The following is a 27,858-nucleotide window of genomic DNA, read 5'->3' as shown; positions in this document are numbered from 1 at the left end:
CTGGAAACCACTGGGTATTGGGTATGTGCATACACGAGCATGCTCCGTAAGGAGCAAGAGAAGGGCAAGAAATTAAAGAAGCAAGAGGAATTGGGTAAATTCCTGGCTGCATGTGGAGTCAGCGGGGTAATTTGTAAGGAACTGGTTGTCAAGCTTAGCTATGAAGATAGTAAAGTCATGTGTTGGCAGAGAGAAGACCCGGACCACACGGGTTCCATGAGCAGTAACCAAAGGAAAGAGACAATTGCAAACGTGCAAACAACACAGAATAAGAAAGAGCCAGCGAGGCTAGGGCAAAGCTGTAGGAGTGAAAGGAGGAGGCTAAAAGGTAACTTGGAAGAAGTTGAAATTGGAAATACAGGGTGGAGCCGGGTGTGGTGGCGCACGCTTGTAATCCCCGCTCTCGGGAGGCGGAGACAGGAGGGTCGCGCAGGTTCGAAGCCAGCCGCGCTGGCTTAAGAGACCCTGTTTCCAAATAAAAGTATAAAAATAGGTCTGGGAGTGTAGCCCAGAGGTGGAAGGTTACCACCAAAAAAAAGAAAAAAGAAAAAAAAGAAAGAAGGAAAAGAAAGAAAGAAAGAAAGAAAGAAAGAAAGAAAGAAAGAAAGAAAGAAAGAAAATGCAGGGTGGTCACTGGGAAGGATCAATGTGTATTTTAGGGAATAACAGTAACAACTATATATTTATATATGTTTACATGTACACATGCACATACACACAGATGGAGGAAAAATAATAAAATTAAGGAAAAGGAGATCATGAGGGACTTGGAATTAATTATTAATTAATTCCAAAAGAGTTTCGAGACTAATTGAGCAGGCTCTGGTGCCAGTTTGCCTGCGTATGAGCTATAAGTAGCCCCTGCCAAGTGGACATGATTTTATAGAGACAGATGCCCTCGGTAGCAGCAGGGGACTCAGGCTTCTGCACTGGCTCCTGAGCAGAGAGGGCTCAGCTCAGCCAGTGTGGTTTACAGCTTCCTCTGCCTATTGTCCTATGACGAGAGACTATAAATGACAGACACATCAGAAAATTCCCCTAAGCCGGGCACGGTGGCACACGCTCGTAATCCCCGCACTTGGGAGGCAGAGACAGGAGGATTGCACAGGTTCAAAGCCAGTCTTGCTGGCTTAAGAGACTCTGTTTCCAAGTAAAATATAAAATAGGTCTGGGAGTGTACCCCGGAGGTAGAAGGGTTCCATCCCCAGTACCACCAAAAAAAAAAAAAAAAAAAAAAAAATTCCCCTAGCTCAAGCTGGAAGACTAGGCAGGAAGTCCTCTACTGAGATTAAAAGGTATCCCAAATGGCAAAGAATCATTTTAAAAAAATACAGAGACAACTTTTTGTAAAGAAGAGACTGTCAAAGCGGAGAGGCAAGATATTCAAGAGCACGCAGGAAAGGATGCATCTGGGCTGAGCAAAACCGTCATGCGGCAGAACATGTTACATTAGAAAGCTGTTGACATGCCTGCCATACTAGTACTTGGGAGGCCGAGACAGAAGGATCGCAGGTTTGAGGCGAGCCTCAGACACTCAGTGAGGCTCTGTTTCAGAATTTAAAATTTTTAAATAGAGCAATAGGGCTGGGGCTATAACTTGGAGTTAAAATGCCCCTGGGTTCAAGCCCCATTATTAAAAAAAAAAAAAAAAAAGAACTGTCAGTGAAAAGCTGATAAACAATTTTAGGTTGAAAGAGCAGCCTTGGGTTGGAAAAGAGTGAGGTCAGGAGGAGAAAGAGCCAGGCTGCTCTTTGAAAGCACTGTGGCGAAGTGTTTGTGTAGCCGGTACGCCAGCAGTATGGGGAAGACAGAGTGGACGTGGGAGAGCCACCTTCAGTGCCACGGGCAGAAGCAATTCATAAGAGCCCGACCGAGCAGCCAGCCCAGGTGTCCATCAACAGACGGGGGGATACGGAAAATGTGGTCTCTAAACATGATGGTGTTCTACTCAGCCACAAGGGAGAACAAAATTAGGTCATTTGCGGGAAAACAGATGGAACTAGAAAATAGTAGGCTAAGTGAGACCAGCCGGTCTCAGAAAGTCAAGGGTCGGATGTTTTCTCTTATATGTGGAAGCCAGAGAGAGAATCAGAAACAAAAGGGATTCCAGATAAGTGAGGAGAGACACCAGTAGAATAGAAGAAGGGGAATGGAGGAGGAAAGAAGGGAGACGGAAAAGGTTTGATGAATAAGACATTCAAATAATGCTGTGTCCGTGTATATGAAGGTATCACTATCAATCTCAATGACATGTATCCCGGGGAGGCAGGAGGGAGTGGTGTGATACTGGAGAGAAACACACCAAATGTTGTGTGAATGTGTAAGTGTGACCCTTTGAACCTCACTATAGTGCATAATTACAACGTACCAGTAAAAGCAGAAAAATGATGAAACAAAAAATGGAGAAACAAGAAATATTCAGGTTTATTACACTGATAGGAAACAAATATGGGGTGAATTAAATGTTCACAGAAAAATTGTTTTGGGGGGTGGGGAAATTTAAATATAGAGTGCATTACATATCTTTTATAGCAATTTATTGTGAACTTTGTAGAGTCTGTATTCCTGGAGATATTTAAGAACACAGTAGATGGTTGTGTCCGCTGATCCCACACCCACACGATCACTCGTGGGCCCTTGGGTTCTGAGTTTCTAAGCTACTCTGTGCTGCAGTGTTTCAGGTGACACAGTGCTGTTCAGAATAGCATCTCTTCTGACGGATGACAGATGCTCTGCAGAATCTTGACCACTTTCTCCCCGTGCCTTCCTAGCTCACCAGAGTCCCCGTGGAGTCTTGCGGTCAGTACCGGAGCTGCAGCGAGTGCCTCGGCTCAGGCGATCCCCACTGTGGCTGGTGTGTGCTTCACAACACGTGAGTACCGCCGGCCCTTCCTGCCCCCCACTTCTGCCCAGGAGTTCTCTCTCCCTCTTTTTTTTTTGCTAGCACTACTCTCCTCCCCTTTGACCTCTCTTCTCTCCTATTTTCTTACTCTTCTGTTCTTACATCCTGTGCAAACATTGTTTCCCCTCCATTTTTTTTCCGTCTTCACTCTAATCGCCAGATCCCATAAGAAATATGGAAATGACAACATGGGGATGATGGCAGGTCAAAATGTGGATGCCACACCAGGTAGCTACACCCTGGAGGGCCAGAGGAACATACGGTCCTGGCCTCCCTCTCCTGATGGTACCTGGCGACAGATTGACTTCCCAGGACTGAAACCCAGGAAAAGGGCATGGGGCATTTTTTTCAAGTTCACATGGGCCACTAACCTACGTGCTTGGCATGTGCTACCCAGTGGTGATCCAGCATCGACTTGGCGCACCCTTTGGTATCTCCATGGGATTTTCTGGTACTTGAATGTGTAGCTCCTGGGTGTAGCACCAGAGGACTCCTCATCTCCTGCTGTTGAAACACCCCCCAGTTGGCTCCTGGGGCACTTGGGCCTGGAGTCACTGGGGCATTGAAGCCCAGCCCAAGAATCGGCACCTGCTCCAAGTACATCTTTTTAAATTAAATAAACAAACAAACATTCTTATGGTCAGACTAATTAGGTCTCAGTAGCCACATTGAGATCACCTACAATTTCATCTCATTTTATCTGAGGTGCTGGGGATGGAATCCAAGGCCTTGTGCATGCTGGGTAAATGTTCTACCACTGACCTATATCCCAACCCCTATTGCCTTCTTTTGTGCTGGCTACATTTTATTCTCTGGCAGTGGGGAGAAGGCAATGATACTGAAATTACATTCTCTGGGTTGGACACAAGTGTTATAAATTGAAGAAAAGACTTAACTTTCCCACTAAGACCCCTGAACTGTATGTGACCAATGACATTTACCAGTAATTCTCAACTATAAGAAATGACACTTCCTTGTCTCACTCTCCCCATTAGGAGAGACAGTCCCTAAAATTCTGAGGGTTAAAAGCATCCTAGGGAGAGTCAGAAATCCTTCAGGTATGTTGTGGTGGAAAGAAGTAGAGAACCATTGAGCCACATGGAGACGTACATAACCCAGAGACAGATCAGACAGTGTGCACCCGAGCACCTACCTGATAAAGAGAGCCGGAGGGCCCAGGAGCGGCCCTGTGAAAGAAAATGGCAGGACTGTGCTCCGAATGCACACCTGCTCCCCTCAACCCAGAAGTGCTCCCTAGATGACACTCTGCAGGGCCAAAGGGGGGTTTCTTTGTTCTACACAGTGAGTTTTCTTGGGAAGAGATTGTGTTTCAAACCCGTTGCCTTGCTGGAGCATCTTGAGGCCACCTGTGTTTGTGCTTGGCCGAGGATGGCCCAGCAGTTCCCAATATGGAGCAGGCACCATGCCGTAAGAAGAGCACGCCTCTTCCCTGACATTCATGTCTGTGGGCTCCAAAGGCAGGATCCCTGTCAACAGTGGCCTCCGCCACAATACTGCCCCAGCCAACATGATGCGGTGTGCCAGGAGCAGTCAGGACACTGAGGCTCTGGGAAAACTGCAGAGGGGCTAAGAGAGCTCTACCTCCATCCCCGAGAAATAGCAGAAATGAGAGGAGAAGGTACCATATACTACTTCCAGTGTGGTCTCAGTTTCCCCTTCTGTGCCATAATTCTGACTCCTGTCAAGTGGCAGAAAACAGGAGTGGTCTGAGGCCAAGAGGCAGCCCGGGCTACACGTGAAGGAGGCTGGCAGCCTGCACGGGGAGTCAGCAGCTCTCCTATGAGCACGGCACAGTGAAATCGCCATGGACTTGAACTGTAGGAGTCTGCCACCAACTTCAAATTCAGCATCCCTCAGCATCCCAATCTCCTCTGAATTGGATACGGTGATGTCAATCCCCCCACACACACACACCTCACTGGGTTGCTGGGGTCTGTGTGGATAAAAGTGCGTGTTGTCTCAGAGTGCTGTGAAGCAGGAGATGAGATGGGCAGGGCAGAGAACTCGACAAGAGCTGAGACTCAGGAGCATCCTGCCTCTTCGGCTGTGATTGGCCCCAATGACTCTCCAGATGGTTTCTCTCGAACGGCATGCCTCTCTTCCTGAGGGTATCACAGCCCTGAGCTGCCTTCCTGTAACTGGCCGGCACTCCTGCTGGATTCCATTCACCTCCGTCAGCCTGGCATCCCACCTTATTCTGAAGGTCGCATATCTTATGTGTAGGTGTCCTTGCCAATGCCAATCCTTCTGCAACACAGGCTCAGAGAAAGCAAAGCTATACACGCCTTGTTCTCTTCATCCAGGACCTGGCACTGGGCTGATGCTGCAGGGGCTCTCCTTGCCCAGGGTGCCACAGTAGGAGCCAGCTTGGGACAGTGACGGGGGCTTTGGGAAGATTACTGAAATGGTAATTGGTGTAGTCTAGTTCCTACACCTTGCAAAATAATGGGGTAGCTTTAGTCAAGAACAGTGTATGCTCATTGTGTGCAGTAATTATGTTCTATAAAGTCCAGGAATACAGAATTAGCAAACACCAAGTCACTGCTCCCAGAAGGGATAAAAGTTCAGGTTCCTAGGAACCTCCAGTCGTAGCATTTCCATCAATGGATTAATACATAACCTTATTTTATGTGTGTTTCCACTTAAAGGCACTTTACTTAATATACACCATCAATTCATTAACATTGAATGGGGCCAACAGCACTGTGGCTTCATAGCTGAAGGAAGCTGAGCTAGCGCATATTTTTTTCTCCAAAAGTCACACCACGGCCTTCATGTGCTCAGGACTCTAGACAGCATTTCAGCACAACATTTGGGCCATTTGAAACAGCGAACAAAAAGCAGAAGACTTGGGAAAAGTTGGCACTACATAGACCTCAAAAGATATATTTGTTCATTGCCGAAATGGGAAGGCAGAACACCACCTTTCCCTGTCTCAGATGGGAACGTGTGCAGTGACTCAACTCTTATGCCACTTGGGGTGTGTCCATGAGTGATCTCAAAAGTGCCAGGAGTCCTGATTTGAGGGCCACAAAAAAATGTTAGCAATGAGTTGAATTTGCAAATATGAAATCCACAAATCATGAGGGTTGATCATAACTCTATGTCAGGAAGTTGGCATCCTCCCTTTTAAAGAATGAGGACAATGCCTTCTCATAGTGAGGATACAGTGAAGTCATGAAGTCTGTTATAAAAGTCCCAGATGCTCTAACAGGTCCGAGTTTGTTCTCTGTAACCTTGAGCCTGCAGGTAAAGTAAAGGGCATGATGAGGGCAGAGGCTGGTTTTGGGGCCTAACTTCACTGGGAGGATACGGCTCCTGAGCTCCCAGCCCTGGACACTTAGGAAGCCCATCACCCCACATGCCCAGAGTTAATGCCAAGGAGAACCCCTGGCTCACAAGATGGGTGGACAAGAGCAGGTCCCTGGGTCTTCTAAAATGTATTTAATAAAGGTAGGACTTAGCCAGGTGTGGTGGCACACGCTTGTAATCCCAGTGCTTGAGAAGCTGAGACAGGAGGATGGCACAGGTTCAAAGCCAGCCTCAGCTACTGAGTGAGGCTCTCAGCAACTTAGTGAGACCCTGTTTCCAAATAAAATATAGCCCGGAGGTAGAAAAGCCCCTGGGTTCCACCCCCAGTGCCACAGGAAAAAGAAAGAAAGAAAGAAGGAAAGAAAGAAAGAAAGAAAGAAAGAAAGAAAGAAAGAAGGAAAGAAAGAAAGAAAGAAGGAAAGAAAGAAAGATAGGATTTTGCATTTACACAGGACAAGATGCATAGATACTAAGCCTATAGTTTTAAAAGCTCTGACACCTGTGAACACTCAGGTAACCCAGAAACAGAGTGATTCCTTCTTCTAGAAAGATCTCTTCTGCTCTCCAGACATTGCTTCTCCTGATCTGCCCTGCCCTCCATTTTCAGTGGGTGCACCATGGACATGCATGGCCGGTTTAGGCAATGACAGAGTGGACCAGACAGGAGAGAAATAAGGCTAGGAGCAGGAAGGGTCAGGGTGGGAGCCAGCCTGTGCATGGATGCCTGGGTGGAGCTGCCCTGTTTGCCGGGAGGGGAGTGAGTACCAAGTGTGGGAACAGTGATGCCACACCTGCACATGGATCTGGGACCTGCCAGGCTCCTTCCACCCCAGCCACTAGAGGAGGCTTGGGGGTCTGTGTCTATGACTACGTTAGAGCATCTCTGCCCTTCAGCTTCTTGGGAAGTAGGCCTTTAATCCAGAGACGGGCCCGGGGTTGTGGTCTGTACTAGAATTATCACGCATTAGGTTCCCTCAAGGCGAGACCTGTGCTAGGTGTTGCTAGGTGACTCTGTTGCTTATGGTGTGCCCTCTGCCCCAGCACAGCCAGCATTTCAGGAAGACCAGGGCAGGGAACAGAAAGACAGGTTCCTTGAGTGTTGAGTTAAGCCTATTTTCTCAATTGGTTTAGCCATGTTTTTCAATGATTGTGAGGAGTAAGGTGGTGTTAGCATGGTAAGAAGAGAAGGACAGTGTGTGTGTGTGTGTGTGTGTGTGTGTGTGTGTGTGTGTGTGTGTGAGAGAGAGAGAGAGAGAGAGAGAGAGAGATAAAGAGAGAGAGAGAGAGAAAGAGAGAGAGAGAGAGAGAAAGAGAGAGAGAGAGAGAGGGAGGCAGGCTGCTAAATAGAGAAAGAGACAAGAAGAGGGGAGCAAACACAGTGGGCAGCCTCAGCAGGGGCCCTCTGCAAAACAGGTGGCCTGCTGCTGAATGGGCCTTTGTACCAGCAAGGTCATGGGAGCATTGGGGACTGAACATGCTTAAGAAAAGCTCCTGTAATTTAAACCCTCCCTGCTGTTACTCCCTCTCGACAGAGCAAAGTGCTGCTGCAAGCCCAGCCTGGTGAGGAGGGTCATCTCTTGCCTTCTTCTGTGGTCCATACCCAGCCCACAGGCCTGCCCTTTCTAACAGCCAGGAGAGCTCAACAAAGCTGGGTGTTTATTTGACCCTGAGACCTGAGTCTTTCTTCTCAGGGCAGGCCCCGGTGCCTGAGCATACCTGTTCTGACACAGCTGAAGGTGAAAGAGAGCTATAAGCCCGGTAAGCCCGGCACAGCTGTCTCCTGTCCCAGGCCTGGAATGTTCCCCCCAGTGGCTAGGCATGGCAGGTACCCACCCTCTTTCACAGTCCCCCCTCCCTCCCTTGGCTCCATGCCCAGGCAAAGAAGCATAAGTTCATTCTCAGCGGGTAACGGGATCCTCCCCGCCTTGCAGACCCAGCCGCATCGATTGGCCCAGACGGTACCTTCTTAGGCATAGTCACCAGCATCACCAGGGCCAGGCTCATGTAACCCAAGACTTGACATAGGGGGTGACAAGCTCAGCTTTTACAAAGCCTAGCTCCCCTTGAGGGCCCGCCTCCTTCCAGATCTTGTCTGTGGGAAGAAGGCCCTCCCCTGGAGGGATTGGCAGGGTCTTCTCTCCACGAAATGCTTCTTTTCTTCTTTATATAGTCTTTGCCAAGAAGGAGGGAATGAACAGAAAGGAAAGGTCTGTGACTCGGCCTGGAAGGGACGGGTTAATCCAAAACCCGTCTGTGCGCAGACTCAATAGACATTCAGCTTCCTGAGCTCTGTGTGGCCATGACAAGAGCCACTTTACAGCCATGCTATGAAGACTAATGGACGGGTGTGCGGGAAGCCCCTGAGCTGGTGGGGACACCGCGGTGCTTCTGCTATCAGAAAGCCCTCCTCACGCCGGGCGTTGCGGCGCACGCTTGTAATCCCAGCATTTGGGAGGCTGAGACCAGAGGATTGAGGTTCATGGACAGCCTCAGCTACTTAGTGAAGCCCTCCGTAACTTAGTGAGACCCTGTTTCAAAAAATAAAGAATAAAAATAGGGCAGGGGCTGTAGCTCAGAGGTTAAATGATCCCGGGTTCCATCCCCAGATCCGCAAAAAAAAAAAAAAAAAAAAAAAAAAAAAAGAAAGGAAAAGAAAAGAAAAGAAAGCCCTCCTCACCTTGAGAAGCTTCAGCCAGCCCTGCCATTGAGAAGCTTCAGCCAGCCCTGCCATTGAGGTGGTCTACCCCCTGACCCCTCAGAAAAGTGCAAAGCAAGCAGCTTGTCCCATACGCCACGGCCAATCGTCCTCTTCAGCAAGGACAACCTGATTCCAAAATGCAGATTCTTCCTGGCCTCTCCTTATCGTAGCCCATAGCCATGCTTTATCTCTTATTTTCCTAACCTACGTCCAAAGGCTACATAACACTAGCTTGCTAAGCCAATGGTCTCTCCTAGGGCTAGTTGTCCAGGTCTGTACAGCAGTGAGGAATTGTTAGTGGCCACTTCCGTGCAGCATGCTCTGAGATCTGTGCAGCGTCTTCCTTGACTATTTTCCAAATGGTGTCAGCCTCTGATCCAGATAAAAGAGGCCCAGGCTGGATTCTAGAGTATTTGATTGATTTTTTTCTCTCCCCATGGCTCAGCATAATATGACCGAAGGCAGCTTGCTCTTCCTCTCCTAACCCCTGCCTTCCCATTGGCCCACGATGTGTGTGCATGCACTTGTTGTATGACCAAAGGATGCTGAGTCAAAATTGCCATCTTCTCATATGGATTAGAAAGGCCCCGTGGTCTGTGCACACTTGCAGCACCCTTCCAGGCCTAAGTCTTAGCTTCCTGGGACAGCCTGCAGAGCCGGCCCACCTCTCGGGCTTCAGTCTAGACTTGCCTACCAGCATTCTACCCTGGGCCACACAGGTGGAGCCACCCAGTCTGCACAGAGCAGAGTGCTTTCCTGCACCAAGCCTGCTGGACCTTAATGGTGACATTAATGGACATGAAAACAGCAGGCTGTTAGATAAAGTGCAGTGTGAAGCTGATCAGAATCAATCAGAGTAATTGTGAAAAACGTCTCAAGTAATAGGCAGCATCCTCTTTGCTACCTGCTGGAATAGAAACAGAATGGATTGGTAGCATACACCATTGCATTCTTCTCCTCCTTTTTTTCCTTCTCCTTTCCTTCTTCCCACTCCCAACTCCTTCCACTCCTGTCCCGCTCCCTACCTCTTCCATCCTAACCTTTCCTGAACCTTAGTAGAAATAAATAATCCAAGCAGAGTTCTTTACTGACCAAGACACAACCCCACTGGTCTCCTTTGGCAACTGCTCAATGTAATTTGGTTTCTTAGGAAGAAAGAACATCTTTGGGCCTCTATTACTTAATTCCTAAAGATTGTGTCCAATGGATCATTCATTTGAAGTCTAGGTGAAAGGAAGCTAAGGCAAGAATTCAACCTGGACCCAGGAGGGCCGAGCCATAGCTTCTTTGCACAGGCAGCAGTCCGCCACTGGAGTGATAAGTAGGACAGGACCACTTATGGGTTATGCTGCTAAATAAATCCAGAAAGGTTCTGGGGCCTCCGCTCCAGCCTGCACCTGCTGGATCCTATCTGGTCCTTGAGCCCTCTTCCTGAAGAAAGCGGCGGTAAACTCAGTTTCAGATGTGGCTTGGGTTGAGTTCAGGTCTTTAGTGATGACCAAGGGGTGGCAGACTCAGTTCCTAGTAGCTGGTAACAGAAGAGAAATCATAATATAACCTCAGCCTTTCTATCTTGGGGCTTATCCTCAGCATTTAGGAGACACAACCTAACTTCTTAGACTTCCATGAGATTGTGGTGTCCATCCCTGGATCCTAGAACTTGACTTTGAAAGGATTCCTGTTTGAAAGGTTCCTCCAAGCCACATGTGTCTGCCCATTTCAGCAGGCATTTCGGAAGAGGATGAGGCCAAGGATTAGGAAACACAGAGTCTTCCCTTTTCAAAGTCTCTGGATATGATTTTTAATGACCAAAGACCCTCCCATGACCTCCAAGTCATAAACCTTCTTAACTTTTCTCGCATGCCCATTAGGGAAGACCCCCTTCTTTCAACCCCTTGTTCTCTGTCCTTGTGTTCTAAGCATAGATGCCCACACGGTGTCCTTTAAGCACAGGCCACGGCCAGTGCAACGCCAAGGTCTAGGCATGACTGTGGGAGAAATAAGGAGCAATTTCCTGTTTCCAGGCCCAGAATGCCCAGGCCGAAGGACCGGGAGACACGCCGGCTAACACCCCTCCAACTTGGAGGTTCAGCAGTCCGGATTCACAGAGAACCCCATTTCCATGCTGAAATTTGCCTGCCTGGCCAGCAGCCCTGGGAGTTAATATTTCCATCTATGTATTTAAGAATTAATTTCTACTAAACTTAATCACCATCTCTCTCTCTCTCTCTCTCTCTCTCTCTCTCTCTCTCTCTCTCCTTTCTCACCCCCTTCCTTTCTCCATTCCCCTCTCTTCTAATTTTCCACTTGGCTGGGAATTCTCCAGCAGTGAAAGTTCAGGCTTAGGGGAGGGCGGAGGTAGCTGCTTCATTAGAGAGGATAATCTCATGGAACCACTGACTTGAATAATAACCCCTTCCAGGGGCTCAGGGCCTTGCCTCCTGGGCTGTTAGCAGCACCTCTCAATCTGGGGCTGGAGGGGCTGCAGAGAAAGTGGAATGAGGAAGGGGGCAAACGAAAGCTCAGCAAGGAAGAACTCCACCTCTGCCGTCCCACGTGTGTCTCCTTGGGACTTGCTTCCTGCCGTTATCTGCAGGTCTGTGTTTGGGGCAAGGGTAACAAGAATGGTCACAGAGACAAATGTCTGAAAACTCAAAGTCACATAGCATATATTTTCCAAGTCCTCGTATGCTCCAGTTTTCCTACCTGGGAAATGGATGAAGCAAGATCTTCCTTCTGCCGCGAGGGTACCCTACAGTGGAACTGATGAGCATGCTTTCAGAAGCACCAGGCACTCCTTGGAAGGAAGCATCTCAGGGGCCCCTTTGGGATGTACAAATTAACCCTTTGCATAGTTCCCAGCTCTCATCTAGACTAATGGGAAATCACTGTCTTGGAAAAGCAAGAGGCCATTGCCTTGATAGACCCCAAAGACATCAGAGGAATGCATTCTTCCCCTTTCATTATCCTATCACATTTAAGGTCAGTTGTCTGTGCTTTTGGACATTTGCAACCTCCTCCCTCCTGGGCCCTGAAGGATGGTAGAAATGTCAAAACATCCCTGTCTCTGACCTTAGACTTGACTTTCCACTGAGATAGCTGCGTTCTCAATACCCTTTGACAGTTATTAAGAAAACAAAGCTACAATCCATACCACCCTCTCCCGCTCTTCTCCCTCCTGGCCTCTGGCTTGTTCTCCTTCCTCATTACGAGCAAAACTGCTGCAGCCTTGCCTTTCTTCTGTCTTTGATTTGTCCCGGGGGCCAGTCTACAAGTCCATTGCTTCTGAATCAGATACAGTTTGGAGGGGTGGGATGAGGAAGGCAGGGGAGAGATGAGATAATAGCACCAGCTAACATTGACTGAGCACTTACTTTGAGCTCTGCCTGGTTTTAAATGCTTGGTTTACAAATCTCACGTAGTCTTCATAAAAAAAAAATACTATTAGGTAGGTACTCTAGGTAAGTACTATTTCTCCCCCACCCCCATTTTATCAATGGGAATATTGAGGCACCAAGAGGTTAATCAATTCGCTGAAGATTATAATTAGGTAGGAGGTTTTAAATTATATGGGCGGCTTCCCTAGATTTGGGGGAAGTTGATGATCAGTTAGTTCCAGGGCTTCAGGAGTAGTGGCAAGATGCAGTCCATGAACTTTGGGCATAGCAAACAGTGCAAGTTGAACTGGTCCTGAGGTCCCCAATCCAGATACCTCCATGCCTCCCACTCTGGAAGAGAGACAGCATCTTCTCTTTTTCTATCTGAATCTTTATTTGGCAACTTCAGGTGATGTTTGGCCAGGGAGCAGCTCCATTTTTTAATCTCTTCATAATTTAATCAAAGACATCTTTCAGACCTACTGATTGCTCTTAGAAACAGGAACTTCAAAGTTGGGGAGTCAGTGAATAATTTAAGCATGTACCAGTCCTCTAGGTCTGCTGTTAATGGGAGTAATAACACTATTAATAGCGATGTCAGCGCAGACACTCTGGCAAAGTCCATAACATTAGCTTAATGGCTGAAGGTAATGGAGTCCTCATCTGCTGAGGAGCTGGCCTGGTAAATTAACTCCCAAGACTCCGAGGCCGACACTGTTGTTGCCATCGGGCTGCTAGAACAGCCAGCGAGTGCCCGGTGGATGGCTAGACTCACGTCTGACCTTTCCTTTCTGGGAGGGATCTCTCAGAAACATCCTAGAGAATTCAGCATTGTCCAACAAGTTACAATGATCGTGTTTGGAACGCTACCCAGGAGAAGGTAGAAATGGGGATTAACCTAAAGAAAAAGAGAAGGGTGATGTTTAAATTTTCCTAAGACATGATGGGGGCATCGAGGTGGCAAGCAAGATGGGTTTAGAGTGCAACAAGAGGGTTCAGCCCTCACTTCTCAGTCTAGAAACTTCTGGGAGCTAGAGCACAGTGATAATGAGTGGAGGCTCAGAGTTCATCTGACAGATTAGCTGGTAACCAGTTACTTACCCACACTCTTCTGCAGTTCCCTGACCTCTAAGGAGCAGGGTGTGGGGGGTCACAGCATCTACAAGAGACTTACATGGGATGAAGTGTAAACCCTTTATCATGGTGCTTAGTAAGCACTTTTCAATAACTGGTTGTCATGATTGCATTATTCAGAATGATTTTCTTTTGCATGACATCCCTACCTATTCCAAGTTCTTCCTTTTGTTCCTGTGTCACCTCTTTATTCCTCATCCTCAGAGAGGCAGCTTTAGCTGTCTCCTTCAATGGCTTCTTCTTCCTTGGCTGAATTCTCTTCTCACACTCTCCACCCTTAGGCTGTCCCTCCTACTGTGGACCAAAGTCTTTCTTCCTCGTGGTGGGAGAAGACAGCCCTATAGCTCTCCTCTAGGCCTGGGAGTTACCCCAGGAGCCACTTGGGGTGCCCTGGTGCTTCCCTTCTCTCCTCTCCTTACCCTGCACCACACCTGCTGCCTCTTTAGACAGATGCTCCTTCCCCATGTCCCCTCCCCACACCTGGCGGCTCCATTTCCTACCACACACCTTGCCCAGACTTTCCTCCTGTCAGGAGCTAGCTCCTGACACCTTCCTTTCCTCATTAGCCAAGAGAGATCAGCAGCTCAGGAGTGATTTCCTTGCAGTCCCATCTTTCTCAGTGCATCGCTCCTGAGGACTGTGTTTGCCCTCACTCACAGCAAAACTTCCAAATCATGACCAACTCCGCCAACTCAGATGCCCCCACACAGTGCACTCGTGGGGCGTGAACATCTGGGAATAGCCTCTGCTTTGTCTGTGCATCTCTGGCAAGCCCATGACAGTGACGACCAGAAGACCCTATGTTACACTGGCTGTGGTACACCTGTGATGTGGTACACTTTGTGCAACACAGAGCATTCAACAACAGCAGCAAACCTTACAGAACAGCTCCCCAGTGCAACAGAGCTGTAATTCCAATGCAGGGCATGCTGTAGGCTACTACCCTCTGTTCCTTTGATCCTCCCTGCCCTCCCTCCTGCCCACTTGCATTTATCTTCAGTCTACTAGGACATGAGACATGCAGGGATTCCAAAAGAATTCAGACATAGCTTCTTCTCTTGGAAAAACTCACATTTTGTAAGAGAGGGCTGCACTTAGCCCAATAATCACCACATAATCTAAGAAACTTTAGATCGTAGGAAATTCCCCTGCTAGGGGGCCATAAGGAGGATTCTTTTAACCCCAGGTAGAGGAGGGGAGGGCTTGCTGGTATGTGACAGCTGAACCAGTTCTGGAAGCCAGAAAGGAGTTGGACAGGTGGAAAGGTAGAGAAGTCCAGATAGAAGAACTGGCATACATAAAGGCAAGGACATCTGGAAAGATTGTATTAGATAGATATAAAATACATGTGAAAAAATGAATCTCAGTCTGCTAAAGGAGGAGCGGAGAGTGGCAAGGGCAAAAGAATAGTTGAGAGGTAGGACAGGGCTGCGTATTCTTTATATGAGTTTGGAATAAGAGGAGTTTAGGATGACTCTCAGGTTTTTGTTCTTGCCACGTGGTGACAGGAATGACCATCTTTTTCCAATATGAGCATGATAGAGAAAGGCCAGGTTTGGGGAAGGAGAGACAATGGTCGTTTCTGAGCATACAGAGTTTGGACACAGCCAGAGAGCTACTAGAAATGCTTGAGCTCAGTGTCATCTACTCCCTGGACCCGAGTAGAGTAACCCTTCGGTATGTCCTTCCCAGGTGCACACGGAAGGAACGGTGCGAGAGGTCCAGGGAACCCCGCAGGTTTGCCTCTGAGATGAAGCAGTGTGTCCGGCTGACCGTCCATCCCAACAACATCTCAGTCTCTCAGTACAATGTGCTGGTAAGGGTTATGGGGTGGGGTCTGGGAAAGAACTCTCCCAATGCAAAGCGCCCAAGCTGGGAGCCCCTTAGCTCTGAATCAGGGCAGGATTCACTGTAATTAAACATGCACTGGGGGACTGAAGAAAAGGACATGGATGAGAATATTAGGGGTGAGGCTGCACTTGTGATGAGTAGAAAGACAAGGAAAATAGTCATACCAAAACTGACCAAAAGAATGGCAAAGGGCATCGGGAATGACACTTCATCGACAAAAGGGAAAAGATGTATGTGCACGTGGAAACTTGGGTACAGATGGCTTCTGAGTGCAAGCACCAGAGTCTACTTGATCTATAATACTGTCTTTCCAAAACTGGGAATAATGGGAAAGGTGCTTCAAGAGTAATCCTTCAGTCCTGCCCAGTGTTCTTTCGCCACACAAATCCCCTAAACGTTCCCATTTTCTGGGGCCAAATCCAGGCAAGATGCTGATGAGGTTTGTTCCGTGTCTGTCTCCACATCCCACCACTTTCTCTATACCATTTTTTAAATAACAAACTGGATTTCTCCTTCTCCGTGCTATTATTGCCTCTCTTTTGTCTGTCTCTTCTTGCTCTCACTTATTCTTTTTTTATTCCATGCCTTTTCTTTCCCCCTTCCACCTCCTCCTCCTCTCTCTCCCTCCTTCCTGTTCACAGCTGGTCCTGGAGACATACAATGTCCCCGAGCTGTCAGCGGGCGTCAATTGCACCTTTGAGGACCTGTCAGAGATGGATGGGCTGGTGGTCGGCAATCAGATCCAGTGCTACTCCCCCGCAGCCAAGGAGGTGCCCCGGATCATCACGGAGAACGGTGAGCCGTCCCGGGAGGCAAAGCTGGGTGGCAGGCTCTTCTTCCTCCCATCTGGATGGGAAAACTCATGGCAGATGTGGGGGGACTGAGAGAGCCTACAGGGGCTGGGTCCAAAGAAGTGGGTTGGTGCGTGTGTTACAAGAGGAGGAGCCCAAAGTCTTCTTCCTTTGCCTTTGCAATTGGCCACCACAGCCCTCTCAGATGGGTTAACATCTCAGAGTCGACCTCACCCTAGGTGAGGAGCATTAGATGCAGGTGGAGTTCAGCCCACTTTGGCTGGTCGGGAGGGGCAGCAGAAGGAAGTTGTTCAGGGGCAGGGATGGGAGGTGGAGGTCATCTGTCTTCCTATCCCTCTGCTCACAGGGCTGGATCTCTGGCCCTGGACCATCCCCACTTCCCACTCCCATCCTACCCAGCTTCCTCACAGCTGCCTAATGTCTATACCCAGCTGTACTGGGAAAGATGGAGTGGACGGAGGCTCGACACTGGCAAGGGACAGGCTGGCCAGAGCAGATTGATTCCGTGTTGTCCCTCCCATTTGGGCTTGTCACATTTGTTCGGAGCTGATTGATTAATGAGGCTCTCAGGGAAGGCAGAGAACAAGGCTGGAAGTGGGGGCCTGGGGTCAGGGCTGTGAATTAAACATGGCCTCCGGCTCCTCTCCAGTGTCTCCCACCCCTGCAAAGTCTGAGGCCCCCAGAGGAGGGGTTACCAGAACGGGGCTCTCTCTAGAGACACAGACTGAGTTCAGTGCATACTCTTATGCATACCTGCAAAACCATTTGGTCCTTAGTAGTAGCCTTCCTGAGAGGCACCATGTTATTTCTCCCTGGTTGCTCATCACTGTGTGTATTCGGGATTCTGTCAGATGGGCAAGAACAAAATGTATGTGAATGCACCTTTGAACACCTGTCAGTGTGTGTGTGTGTGTGTGTGTGTGTGTGTGTGTGTGCCCATGCCTGTGCATGGGGGGGATGAGTGATTGAGGGAAGGAAAATAGTCTAGAATAGCTCTCTGCAGCTGCTCTGGGGGCTGCCCCAAGACTGCTTTGCTGAGTCAGAGGCCTGTGAAAGCTGCAAGCCCTCCAGGGTAGCAGGCTCCCCTCTCCTGGGATGCATTACTTCCATCAGGGTGCTGGGTTGGGCCTCAGCCTTTCCCTGACCTCTTGGCTGGCTCTGCCTTGCAGGGGACCACCATGTTGTACAGCTGCAACTCAAGTCGAAGGAGACAGGCATGACCTTCGCCAGCACCAGCTTTGTCTTTTACAACTGCAGCGTCCACAACTCGTAAGTGCTCCCAGATCCACTCAGCTCCCTGTTGCTGGGGTCAGGATTTGGGGAGGGATCAGAAAAACCCATACCTGTCTCAAGGATTAACTGTGTGCAGGCCCCAAAGGAGCCTCTTTTACACCAAAAAGGAAATGATTCCTGCTCCTCCAATGTTCACAGGGTTAATGGAAAAAATTAGAAAGCGCCTAGGTGAGGATCTGTGGGGTGGGCTCTCCAAATCCCCAGCCCATGCATCTTCTCTGGCATAAATCTTTCTAACCTGATTCCATTCCCACCATCTGTTGGGGTGGTGTATCTCACCAGAAGTAAAGAGCAGCTAGCATGATGCTCAGAGAAGGAACTGGAGGTGGGAGAAGAACCCTGGGGAGGGCAGAGGAGGGGGTGGCCTAGCATCTCACCTAAATGTTCAGCTCTCTGTAGTCCTGGGTTAGGACACAGGCTACTCCCAGAGGGAGGCAGAAATGGGCCAGGTGGACAGGCGCTGACTTGAAAGGTCAGGAAGCCTGGCTCTGGCTCCGGCTTTGTTCAACTTGAGCACCCAAGGCTGGGTTGGGGTGGGGGGCAGAGGCTTGGGTTCTAGGGTCAGACCAGCAGTGAAATGTAACCACTCTGAGCCCTGGCATCCTCTATAAGCAGGGGACTACTTGTTCCAAGGCTAGCATTCAAATGTTTAATAACTGACATTGCAGGAGCGCCTTTCCTAAGGACGATGTGGGCTGGGACACGGTGCTGGTAACTACCCTGCAGAGTGCCCTGCTTCATCTATAGGATGACCATAAGAAGCAAAAAGGCCATCATAGGGCCACATTTTAAGCTCGGCGTAGCTCATGGGACTCTGCTCATGTTTTGCTATTATTATATTACCACCTCTATAAAATGATGGGGTTGGACTAGATTGTAGATACGCAAGCCATTTTTAAGTTTCTTCACCCTAGAAACCTTTTTTCAACTGAAATTAGGTATGGGAGCCCAATACACACACACACACACCAAAAAAAAGAACAGAAATAGGAGCTACTTGGTGGGAGGTGAAGGGGGCCAGGATCCCGTCTCTAGGAGCCCCACACAACTATTCACAATTCTCCATGGACTCCCCAGGATTAGTTTAAGAACCACAGGGCCTGACCTCCAAAATCCCTGCTTGCTTTAACATGCTGCTGTGTGTTCCTCTGCATGCAGGATAGGTAGCTGACATAAACAAAAACATTTCTGGCTTCTAGGTTGGTGGGATTTTAGAGCCTGGCGATCTGTTGGGGTCAGCCCTGAGTCTAGAACTTAGCTCTCTTGGGGGCCCTAAGGAAGGAGATGCCCAGCCCTCCCAGCCAAAAGCGAGTTGTTCCAATACTGGATTCTCGTCTAGTTTTTTGCTATGAAGCCATCCATGACTCTTGGTGGCCTCATCCCTTCTTCCATTCTTAGCCCTTAGGAAAGCAATGAGGAGAGACAGAGTCATATGTAAAGCTTCTCTTCTGCCCATCAAATCATTTCAAGCACCCACTCTGTATAACACAATCTGTTAATGTTACTCTTTCCATACAGAAAAATCAAAAATTAATAAAGCTCAAGGACTCAACCCCTGCCCTCCAGGACTTTGTGGCTTGGTAGACTCTAGTAAAAACTAGATGGTGATGTGTAACACAAGGTGACCAGGACTGCCCCAGAGATTTCAGTGCAGAGCTGCATGGGAGAAGGGCCCAGAGAGGCCACCTTTCCCCTGGTGGAGTAGTGGCCAAGTGAAGGGAAGGGGAAAGGTCCTCCAGATGGCAGGACAGTGTTGTGGGAAACACAGGGCATCCTTCTGGCCACTGGACCAAGACCATGTGGGCAGTAGACCAGGACACCAGGAAGGGCTTGGCCTGGGGGTCAAGGCATTTGAGTTTTTGACAAATGAGAACCACGTGTATGCCACAGTTGTAGAAGACAAAGCTGGTGCTGGCAAAGGTCATGCTCATCTCTTGTTCAAGCAATACGGAGCTCTCACAAAGTGACCTTTGTTTCCTGCAGGTAGAGGGTGGAAATGGGTGGAGAAACCCTTCATACCCAGAGAGCAGTCTCTGTAGCTCACGCCAGCAGGGTGGGGGCTCTGTGTGGATCCTTGGCAGCTGAGAACCGGAGTCAGTTTGAATTAGAACTTGAGTTTTGAGTTGCCCCAACTTTCACGGTCTCCAGACAAGCTCCTCGACTCTGGTCTTTATCATTCCCCTCTTCAGCAAAGGACAGCATCATCCTGTGAGGCAGAAGGAGGCTGATTGGGCTCTGGGGACCAGGGTTCTCAGTGAGCAGCAGGGAGCCCAGGACTCTTGGATCCTGTGGCCTTGGAGAGAATAGGAATGGATCTGTATAAGATCTGCCCTTCCTGAGTGTTTGAGGGTGGTTCTTCTTTATAGTAAAATAATCTGCTAAACCCTAGAAACATGAGCCCCAGGCTTGGGATCATTCAAGTTCCATGATTTGTGCCTCTTGTCACCCATGCCCAGATGCCTGTCCTGCGTGGAGAGCCCGTACCGCTGCCACTGGTGTAAATACAGGCACGTCTGTACCCACGACCCCAAGACTTGCTCCTTCCAGGAAGGCCGAGTGAAGCTGCCCGAGGTAGGTCCTTGGCTACAGACTGGTGAGTGCTGCTTGCTGTGAACATAGGGTACACCAGACAGGCCTTCTCTGAAAAGGAGAAGCCAAAGGCAGCCCCTAGGACCATCCTGTTCCTCCCCAGCCCCACCCAGCTTTTCATGAAAAGAGGAAATAGGCTAAAGCTCTGTACTGAAACCCTGGGTTCTGGACCAGTCCTAAAGGTTCAGTTACAGACAAAGGGCATTCCAGGTCACTCCACCCAGGTAAGAATAATTCTGGAGAAATGGGAGGTATATCCTAAAAATAATTGTATATACACAATGGGACTATGCACAGGCTCCTTGGCTGTTCTCCCCAGCACTGGTCACAGGGAAGAACAGATACCAAAATGGACCTGTGAGGAACAGGAAGGAAGGAGGGAGTGAACGGTCTGTAGATTAGCCAGAGTCCATGGTTAGGTGCGCTTCAGGACCACGGGGAGCCTGAGGACCTGGGAGAAAGGCCAGGTCACCTGCTCTAGCCATAGCAGCTGAGGGGGCTTTAGCAAGCCCTCCTGAGGGTCTGCTGGTCTACCCAAGTTGAAGACTGCTTACCTGGAGTCTTCTCCTCACCTGCATTCTACCCACAATGTCGTCTTCTCCTTCCTTCTTGTGTTTATTCTTCTCCTTGCAAAATCTTCATTGCCAAAAGAGAAATACTTTCTGCCCATGCAGCTACCTCTGTTAGAGTGCCAATTCGAGGGCAAAAACCTCAAGGGCAGCAGGCAAAAGTACGCTTTCGAAAAGTACGTTGTTCAGACATTGTGGTGTTTCTTACAAGCATGTGTGACTCCTGTTTGGGGGCCCCTCATTCTCAATGGAGAGGGTGCTCTATAACGTTGTTACTGAGAATGGAAAGATAGAAAACTAAATATAAAATATATGCAGTGCTGTTGGATTCCACTGGATTCTCTGGCAACATCACACAGCTTCCCTGCCTGGGCAGTGCTACCTTCTGATCCCCTTCACACACCTGCACAGGTGTCCTGACCACATGGCAAGCCCCACAGTCTGTCTCGATGCAGAGAGACTGGAGGACAGGAAGGGCATTGAATATATAGAGAGGCCCACCATAGCCCTCACCCCCTTCACCCAGACTTGTATTCCACTAGAAACCCAACTTTGGGCAGACTCTTAATGTCAGGAGGGAGATACTTTGCATCTGAAGCTGAGAGGAAAGACGTCAATGCACCCCATCCCCACACCTGCCACACTGGTTCCCTGGCACAGTGGGATGTGACTAAATTCTGTGCAGCCATCAAAAATTCCAAGCACATTTTGCCCAGGTCCTGAGCACAGAGCACTTCTCCAGTTGGGGAGTAAGCCGAGAGACTCGCTTTTGAGGTAAGGTAAGGAGTGGTGAGGATGTCTGGGAGACAAAATAATCCCAGCTGAGTGGGGGGCAAGGGGAACAACCAAGAAAGAAAATGCAGAAATCTGACATCTCCATCAAGACAGTTATATGACTCTAGGTCTTTAAAATCCGCCAGATAGTCCATTGCTTTTTAATTTCATTTTTCTTTGGTCCTCTCTGCACACAAATCCCCTGCCTGATACACCAGTCTGGAACACTAACAAGGCTGGAAGCCACTTTGCCTTAACTTCTAGCAAGTTCCTGGCGGGTTTTAGATGGAAGCCAGAAGAGACTGCAGAAGCCATTGACGTAGGCCCCCTCCCTCCGCAGTGGAGTCTGGCTGCCCTCAGATCAGGAAAAGGGAAGGAAATAGTTACGTCTTGGATTTAAGTAGGAGTGTGCATCTCCTAGGTATTTGTCAGTGTTCTGCTTCTCTTTTACAAAGACGATGTATCTAAAGCTAATAGGAGAGCTGTGAGTCAGTCATCCAGCAGGCACAACTTTGGCATGAAAAGCTGGTGAAAGGCTGTACCTTCTCATCAACCCAGCAGAAAGGCTTGTTGATCCCCCAAAGTGGGGGACAGGGCCCCCGGAAGCATCCTCTTGTTCTTTCCATCTGAAATCTGCAGGTAACCTGATGGGAAACAAGACAAAATGGTTCCCAGCCCCTCTCCACCTTCCTAGACTGGTGTATATGGCAAAAGTTTTATGTACAGTGAGGCCCAAAGCTAAAATGAAACCAAAAGAATTTGAACTATCTGATAGATTTCAAAGGCCTCTAATCATTTAATTATCTTGAAGGAGGTTGGCAATTTCTGCTCTTTCTTTCTTGTTTGCTCCTCTCTTCCCAAGTTTCTTTCTTTTAAGTATATAAAAAGAGCTTGCATCTGAAGGTAAAAAAGAACCAGAAGAGAACAAAGCAAGAGCCGCCAGGTTTCCCTGCACAGTGCAAGGATCCCTGTAGGAGGAAGATGCCTTTGAGTACCGAGACTTCCAGCCAAGCACAACACCCCTTCTGTGCCAGGTATTGGCAAGAACTGCTGGACTCAGTCTTTCAGAGAATTTGATGCCAGTGCCACCAAGAAAGGAGCAGTACTGGGGGAGCATGGCTGATAGAGGGACATGAAGATGGACCCATTGCTGTCCTTCAATCTTTTCCATTTCCCATGGGACACCTTATGGTAATCTGATAGACCATTGCAGTGAGAGGGTCCAGGGTAAGTTGGAATCACCCATGTCTCCCTTATCACATTGTCATGTGGAATGATTCTTGATTCCTCTTTATCTTGGATGTTTATTATTCTATGAGAGGAAGCTCTAAGGGTTTATTTCTGGTCCAAGATTATATTCTGGCCATCTCAATAGCAGGGCCATTTTGAATGTGAACATAAAAGAGAAGCCAGCGTTGAACACCTAATGTGGCTGTAACCATTCATCTTCCTGATGAATGTACCAAGGGGGAAATAATTAAGTGAATATCTGTGAACTATTGACTAACTCTAGCCATTTTGAGTCAATGGAGAGAGGTCACTATCTTAATAAACCAAAGGCCTTGACTGCTAATTGAAATATAGTAATTTTCCCATATTTGCTTTTGGGTTTGTTTTGTTTTTATTTCTGGGTGAAGATAATAGGAGGAATAAAGAATAATAAAAAGGAAAAAAAACTATACAATCAAGAGATACTTTTGTGGAAGCCCCCAGAGACAAGTGCCCTCTCTCTACCCTAGGAAAATAACATTTTCACAGCCTGATACTCCAAAGCTTTGTTCGTGAGTTAATCAGCTTTCAGCGATTATAGCAAATATCTGAGATAAATCAACCTAAAAGAGGGCAGGTTTATTTTGCCTCACAGATTGGGATAGCGTCAGTCTATGGTTGGATGGACCTGTTCCTTTTGGGTTTCTGGCAAGTTAGCACATGATGGCAGGGAACGTGTGGTAAAACAAACCGCTCACATTGTGGTGGCTGCTGGAGAGAGAGAGAGAGAAAGGAAAGAAGGAAAGGGAGACGGAGAGGGAGGAGGAGGAGGAAAAGGAGGAAGAAGAGAAGGAGGAGGAGGAGGAGGAGGAGGAGGAGGAGGAGGAGGGAAGAAGAAGAAGAAGAAGAAGGAGAAGGAGAAGGAGAAGGAGAAGGAGAAGGAGAAGGAGAAGGAGAAGGAGAAGGAGAAGGAGAAGGAGAAGGAGAGAGAATACTCTCCTTCATCATGCCCTCAATGACCTTGCCAGGAGGCTGTATCTATTAAAGTTCCATCTCCACTTCCAAGTGGTGCCACACTGGAAAATAAGCCTTCAATATATGACCTTTGAGGGACATCCCAGATCTAAACTATAGCAGCTATGATGTAACTGTTCCTCCTTCATTACCCTGAGTATTTTCCATGTGCAAGGCACTGAGGTTCAAGGTGTATATGAGATCTGTACGTCTGTATTTGGAAATGCATAAAATGAGGCAGTTGGTCCACACAATCTACAAATTTCTATAATTGTAAGCAGAAACAAACTGGAAAGCACCTAAGAGCCATCAGTACCTGAGAAGTGATCTGATAGGGTGAGTGTGGAGTCTAGGCTTCGTTCTCCCAGCTGTACCTGATAGGGTGTCTCACACTCAGCCTTGGGGTCTGCAACTCCTCTGGCTATCCAGGCCACAGCCCCGGCTTCAGTGGATCCTTCTGGAAGTCCCCTGTTTCTCTCTTCCGTCTACCTTTTGAGTCGGGGGTGGGAGGATGCAGACAGGGTCCTTTTGTTAGGAGAGAGGCTGCCAGGTGGCTTTTCATTGGCGGCACCATCTCGTATCCCCAGGAATGCTTTCATCTGTGCACCTTCTACTTTCAACATTGGCTTTGTCAACTATCATCAAGCATATTAAATGACACTTTTTAATATTTTTTCCTGAACAAAGAGCATGTTCAGGCGAAGTTATTGGTCTGGAATGGGGAGCTGATGGATCATTTTTGTTGTTACATGAATAGCAAGTATTTAAGCATAATGATAATTATTAGAAGTAGGGTGCCCAATAACATGTGTCATTAGTAGGAATGATATTCCAATTACAAGGATTGATTTTATTTCAACAAATGACGGCATTGTGATAACAACTTTGGACCTTCAGATCGGCTGCCAGAGCCCGGGTACCAAACAAAAGGGAGAGGAGAAATGAGGTGAAACTGGAATAGTTTGGCAGTGCCTTCCTGCTCGGGCCTGTTCTCCCAGCATCAGAACAGAGCAGGAGGAAGCACTGTCTGCAGTAAAGTGGGCATCTCCATGGGCCCCGAACCTCTCCATCTGGCTCTCACACTTAGTAATGGTGATTCTTTGTTTTTCTTTTCTCTTCTCTTCTTTCTTTCTTTCTTTCTTTCTTTCTTTCTTTCTTTCTTTCTTTCTTTTTGTTTTTTTGGTTTTTTGGTACTGAGAATTGAGTCCATTCTACCTCCAAGCTACATCCCTAGTCCTTTTGATTTTCTCTTTTGAAACAGGATCTCCATAGGTTGCTGAGAGTTGCCCTTAGTTGCTGCAGCTGGTCTCAAACCCACCATCCTCCTGTCTGATCCTCCCAAGTACTATGATTATAGGTACTCACCAATGAGTAATGGTGCTTCCTGACGAACAAAGATAAGCTTCCATGGCAAAACAAATCTATTGACAAGAATGTGTCCTCAGTGGACTATTTTGATGCTAGTTCTCATCTAGACTGAAAAGCAAAGTGAGCTGCCACTGAAACCATATCCTCTGGGCACCAGCTGGATGGGCTTTACTAGAAAGGTCATGTACATCTGGCATACAGGTGTACAGCTCAGAGAGGAGGTTTCCAGCCACGGCTTTTCCTCTTGAAGTTCAACAAGCAAGCTTACTCCAGAGAACAGTTGTAAGATCAGAAGAGATGAAATGAATTCTATTTGATATGCCAAGCTGTGCTTGAAAGGTTCTCCCAACATCCCCTACCATCCCAATATCCCCAAGAAGACTTCTGGAACAAGACAGATAATGCAAATTCTGGCATCTTCAGGGTCAAATTTACTCTAGGGCTTCAGAAGGACCCTGATTGCTGCTTTGCCCCTGGTACTGAAATAAACCCCATGTCCAAAGACAGGGGCAGATCAAGAGAATTTACCCTCCCCCCCCCTCTGGCCTTTGGAGGGAACTTAGGCCAGAACACCTTATTAGTCTTTCTGCCTCCCCAACTGTAGGGGAGCCATTCCTGGGTTCCAACCCAAGGGTACAAAACCACCGCTGCCTTGCTATTCACCCTACTTTGGAAAACAAAGTCAAATTCAGTCTAGGAACTTGCTTCCAGCCCATGCACTGCCCCCCTTTCAGGTTTTTAATTACTGGGTTGCCATTTCTTCAGACAACTGTGCTTTCCATCAACCTCATGTTCCCTCCCCCCTTAGGGTTATGGGTATTTCCTTTCTATATTATTACTTTGCTTTCTCCATAACCCAGCCCATCGTAGATCACACTAATGGCATTATAAACCAGGGAAACAGCAAGAAAATATATGATGCGTTACATTTTGTATTGGGCACCATGGGTCTGAGAAGGTGAATGGAAATTTGGTGGGGCGGGGGGTTAGGGCTAGTGCTGACTTGTCTTTGGAATTGATGGAGGCTGGGTGATATGGGGGGAGGAGAAGTCACCTGTAAATCACTTATTCCTTAGCTACCTCCAAGTCCTCATGTCCCCTAGAGCTTTGCATTCCCCAACTTTGCTATAACAACTAGAAGAATTAGAGCTCCCATCTTGTAAACAATGGAGACTGTAAATCCACAAGCCTATAGCCCCCCCTCCCCAGTGACACAAGCCCCGGAGGCAGCTTTTTCTGTCCCAGCTAGGCAGCATTCTTTATGTCCTTGTTCAATTATTTAAATATGGAATGAAACCTCTGTATAAAGCAGCCACTGACATGCTGGACATGGTGTACGGAAAGGCATCTCTCTTGCTTTCAGACTTTTGCTCTGGGTTCCTGCTCCCTGTGATTAGCAGTGCTATCTTTATTTTGTGTTAGTTTAAATGGGGACCAAATTATTCATGGGGCTGAACAGTTGGCCCAGCCTCAGCTGAAACCACCTCCCAAAAGCTGCGCCATTAAAGGTTTGCTTGTGCTCAAGCCACCGTCCCGCCTCACCCTCAGTCCATTCCTGCAACTGTACAATGTAGCCACAGGCAGAACAGCCTCCAGGGGAGACTGATTCCTACAGCTTTCATTTGTCTTCAAATAATCAGGTGAAATACAAGTGTTTTCCATCTTCCAAGAGCTGAAAGTGATAGTTCAGAAAAATGCCCTCGTTGAAAGGAGAAAAGTGGTATGTTTTAGAGGAAACACATTGTTTGGGGGTAGATAATCTCTCATCTGTGGATAAAAGTAAGATAATCGGATGAAAATATTGTGCTCCTCATCAGTGTGGGCACTGAGGGAAGTCCTAATCTTCACCCCGATATCTGGGGGTGACCATCTATATTGTGCTCTGAATCAGATAGCCCATGGAAAAATATATGTAAGATGATAGAGACGGTGTAGTATGCACTGAATTAAACCATTGTGTAAAATTAACAATGTTAATCATCATGCCTGCCACTACCCAACTATATGACCATGCCAGGTTACAACATACCAATTATTAAAATATTCAAGTATTAGAATACTTTCCTACTGGTTGGTACATAGGCACTTCCAGAAGGCCTGCTTAGCTTTCAAAGTTCCCTACAACTCTAGTCACTCCAGCACTCATTCAGTTGATTGGTATTTTTGAATACCACACTTTAAGTTAATACAGTTGATTGGTATTTTGAATACCACACTTTAAGTTATCTGTTATTTCCACTGTAGAGATGAGAAAACTGAGCTTCAAAAATATTATATGATGGTGTATCCCAGGTTATCTGTTGGTTTAACAATAGCATTGGTACTAAAAGCAACACAAACTGTTCTCCATACTTCACACTTCTGACGCCAAATGTGTGGACGTTTTTCCCATGTCAAGCAATTCCCCAATCCTCTGCAGCCACCAAATGAGTAACCTAGATTTTGGTTTAATTCTGACACTATCTACCTAGAGTTAGGGTCAGATCCCATAAGTTAAAGGGTTCAGTCCCACAGGACTGTCCCAGTTCAGACACTAATCATGAGTCTGATATTGTCACCTGTACTTCTGACCAACCAGATATAAATTAGGAGTTCCCACAGACCCCCAATTTGAGGAGCCACATGATTGGCTGGTGGGTCTCCTGTCTCAGAACACCTGGAACAGGTAGCTTCAGGAGAGAGGGCCACCACTAGGGGAGCAGTAGCCAAGAATTGGTACCTTCCTCCTGTCCCCCTCATGTTTGGGTCACTTGGAGGTGTTGCAATTCTTCAGGCTCTACATAAGAAGGTTGAAAATGGGAACTTTGGGGGTAGTTATGCAAATGGCGTAGAGGCAGCAGCAAGGGAGCCAAGTCCTTTGGACATGACGTGAAAATGTAGAGCAGTTGGGGGAAGACGAAAGAAGAACAAACATTTGTTAAATGCTTGTTCTCTC

General features: G+C 47.8%; 1 protein-coding gene across 1 annotated transcript in view; it reads left to right on the top strand.

Annotated features, from left to right (window-relative positions):
• Positions 1–27,858, top strand: part of PLXNA4 (plexin A4) — a gene marked incomplete at both ends in the record, with an annotated part of 373,504 nt that overhangs the window by 264,022 nt on the left and 81,624 nt on the right. Inside the window, 5 exons of the mRNA XM_080701735.1 lie at positions 2,772–2,872; positions 15,137–15,260; positions 15,937–16,090; positions 17,277–17,376; positions 19,857–19,971. Coding sequence (XP_080557861.1) covers positions 2,772–2,872; positions 15,137–15,260; positions 15,937–16,090; positions 17,277–17,376; positions 19,857–19,971 — 594 coding nt within the window. The remainder of the gene's footprint in view (positions 1–2,771; positions 2,873–15,136; positions 15,261–15,936; positions 16,091–17,276; positions 17,377–19,856; positions 19,972–27,858) is intronic.

This window comes from Muscardinus avellanarius, assembly GCF_963383645.1.
Source record: "Muscardinus avellanarius genome assembly, chromosome: 9".
Lineage (NCBI taxonomy): Eukaryota > Metazoa > Chordata > Mammalia > Rodentia > Gliridae > Muscardinus > Muscardinus avellanarius.
The sequence above is the reverse complement of the archived record's forward strand: the minus strand, read 5'-3'. Positions and strand labels throughout refer to the sequence as shown.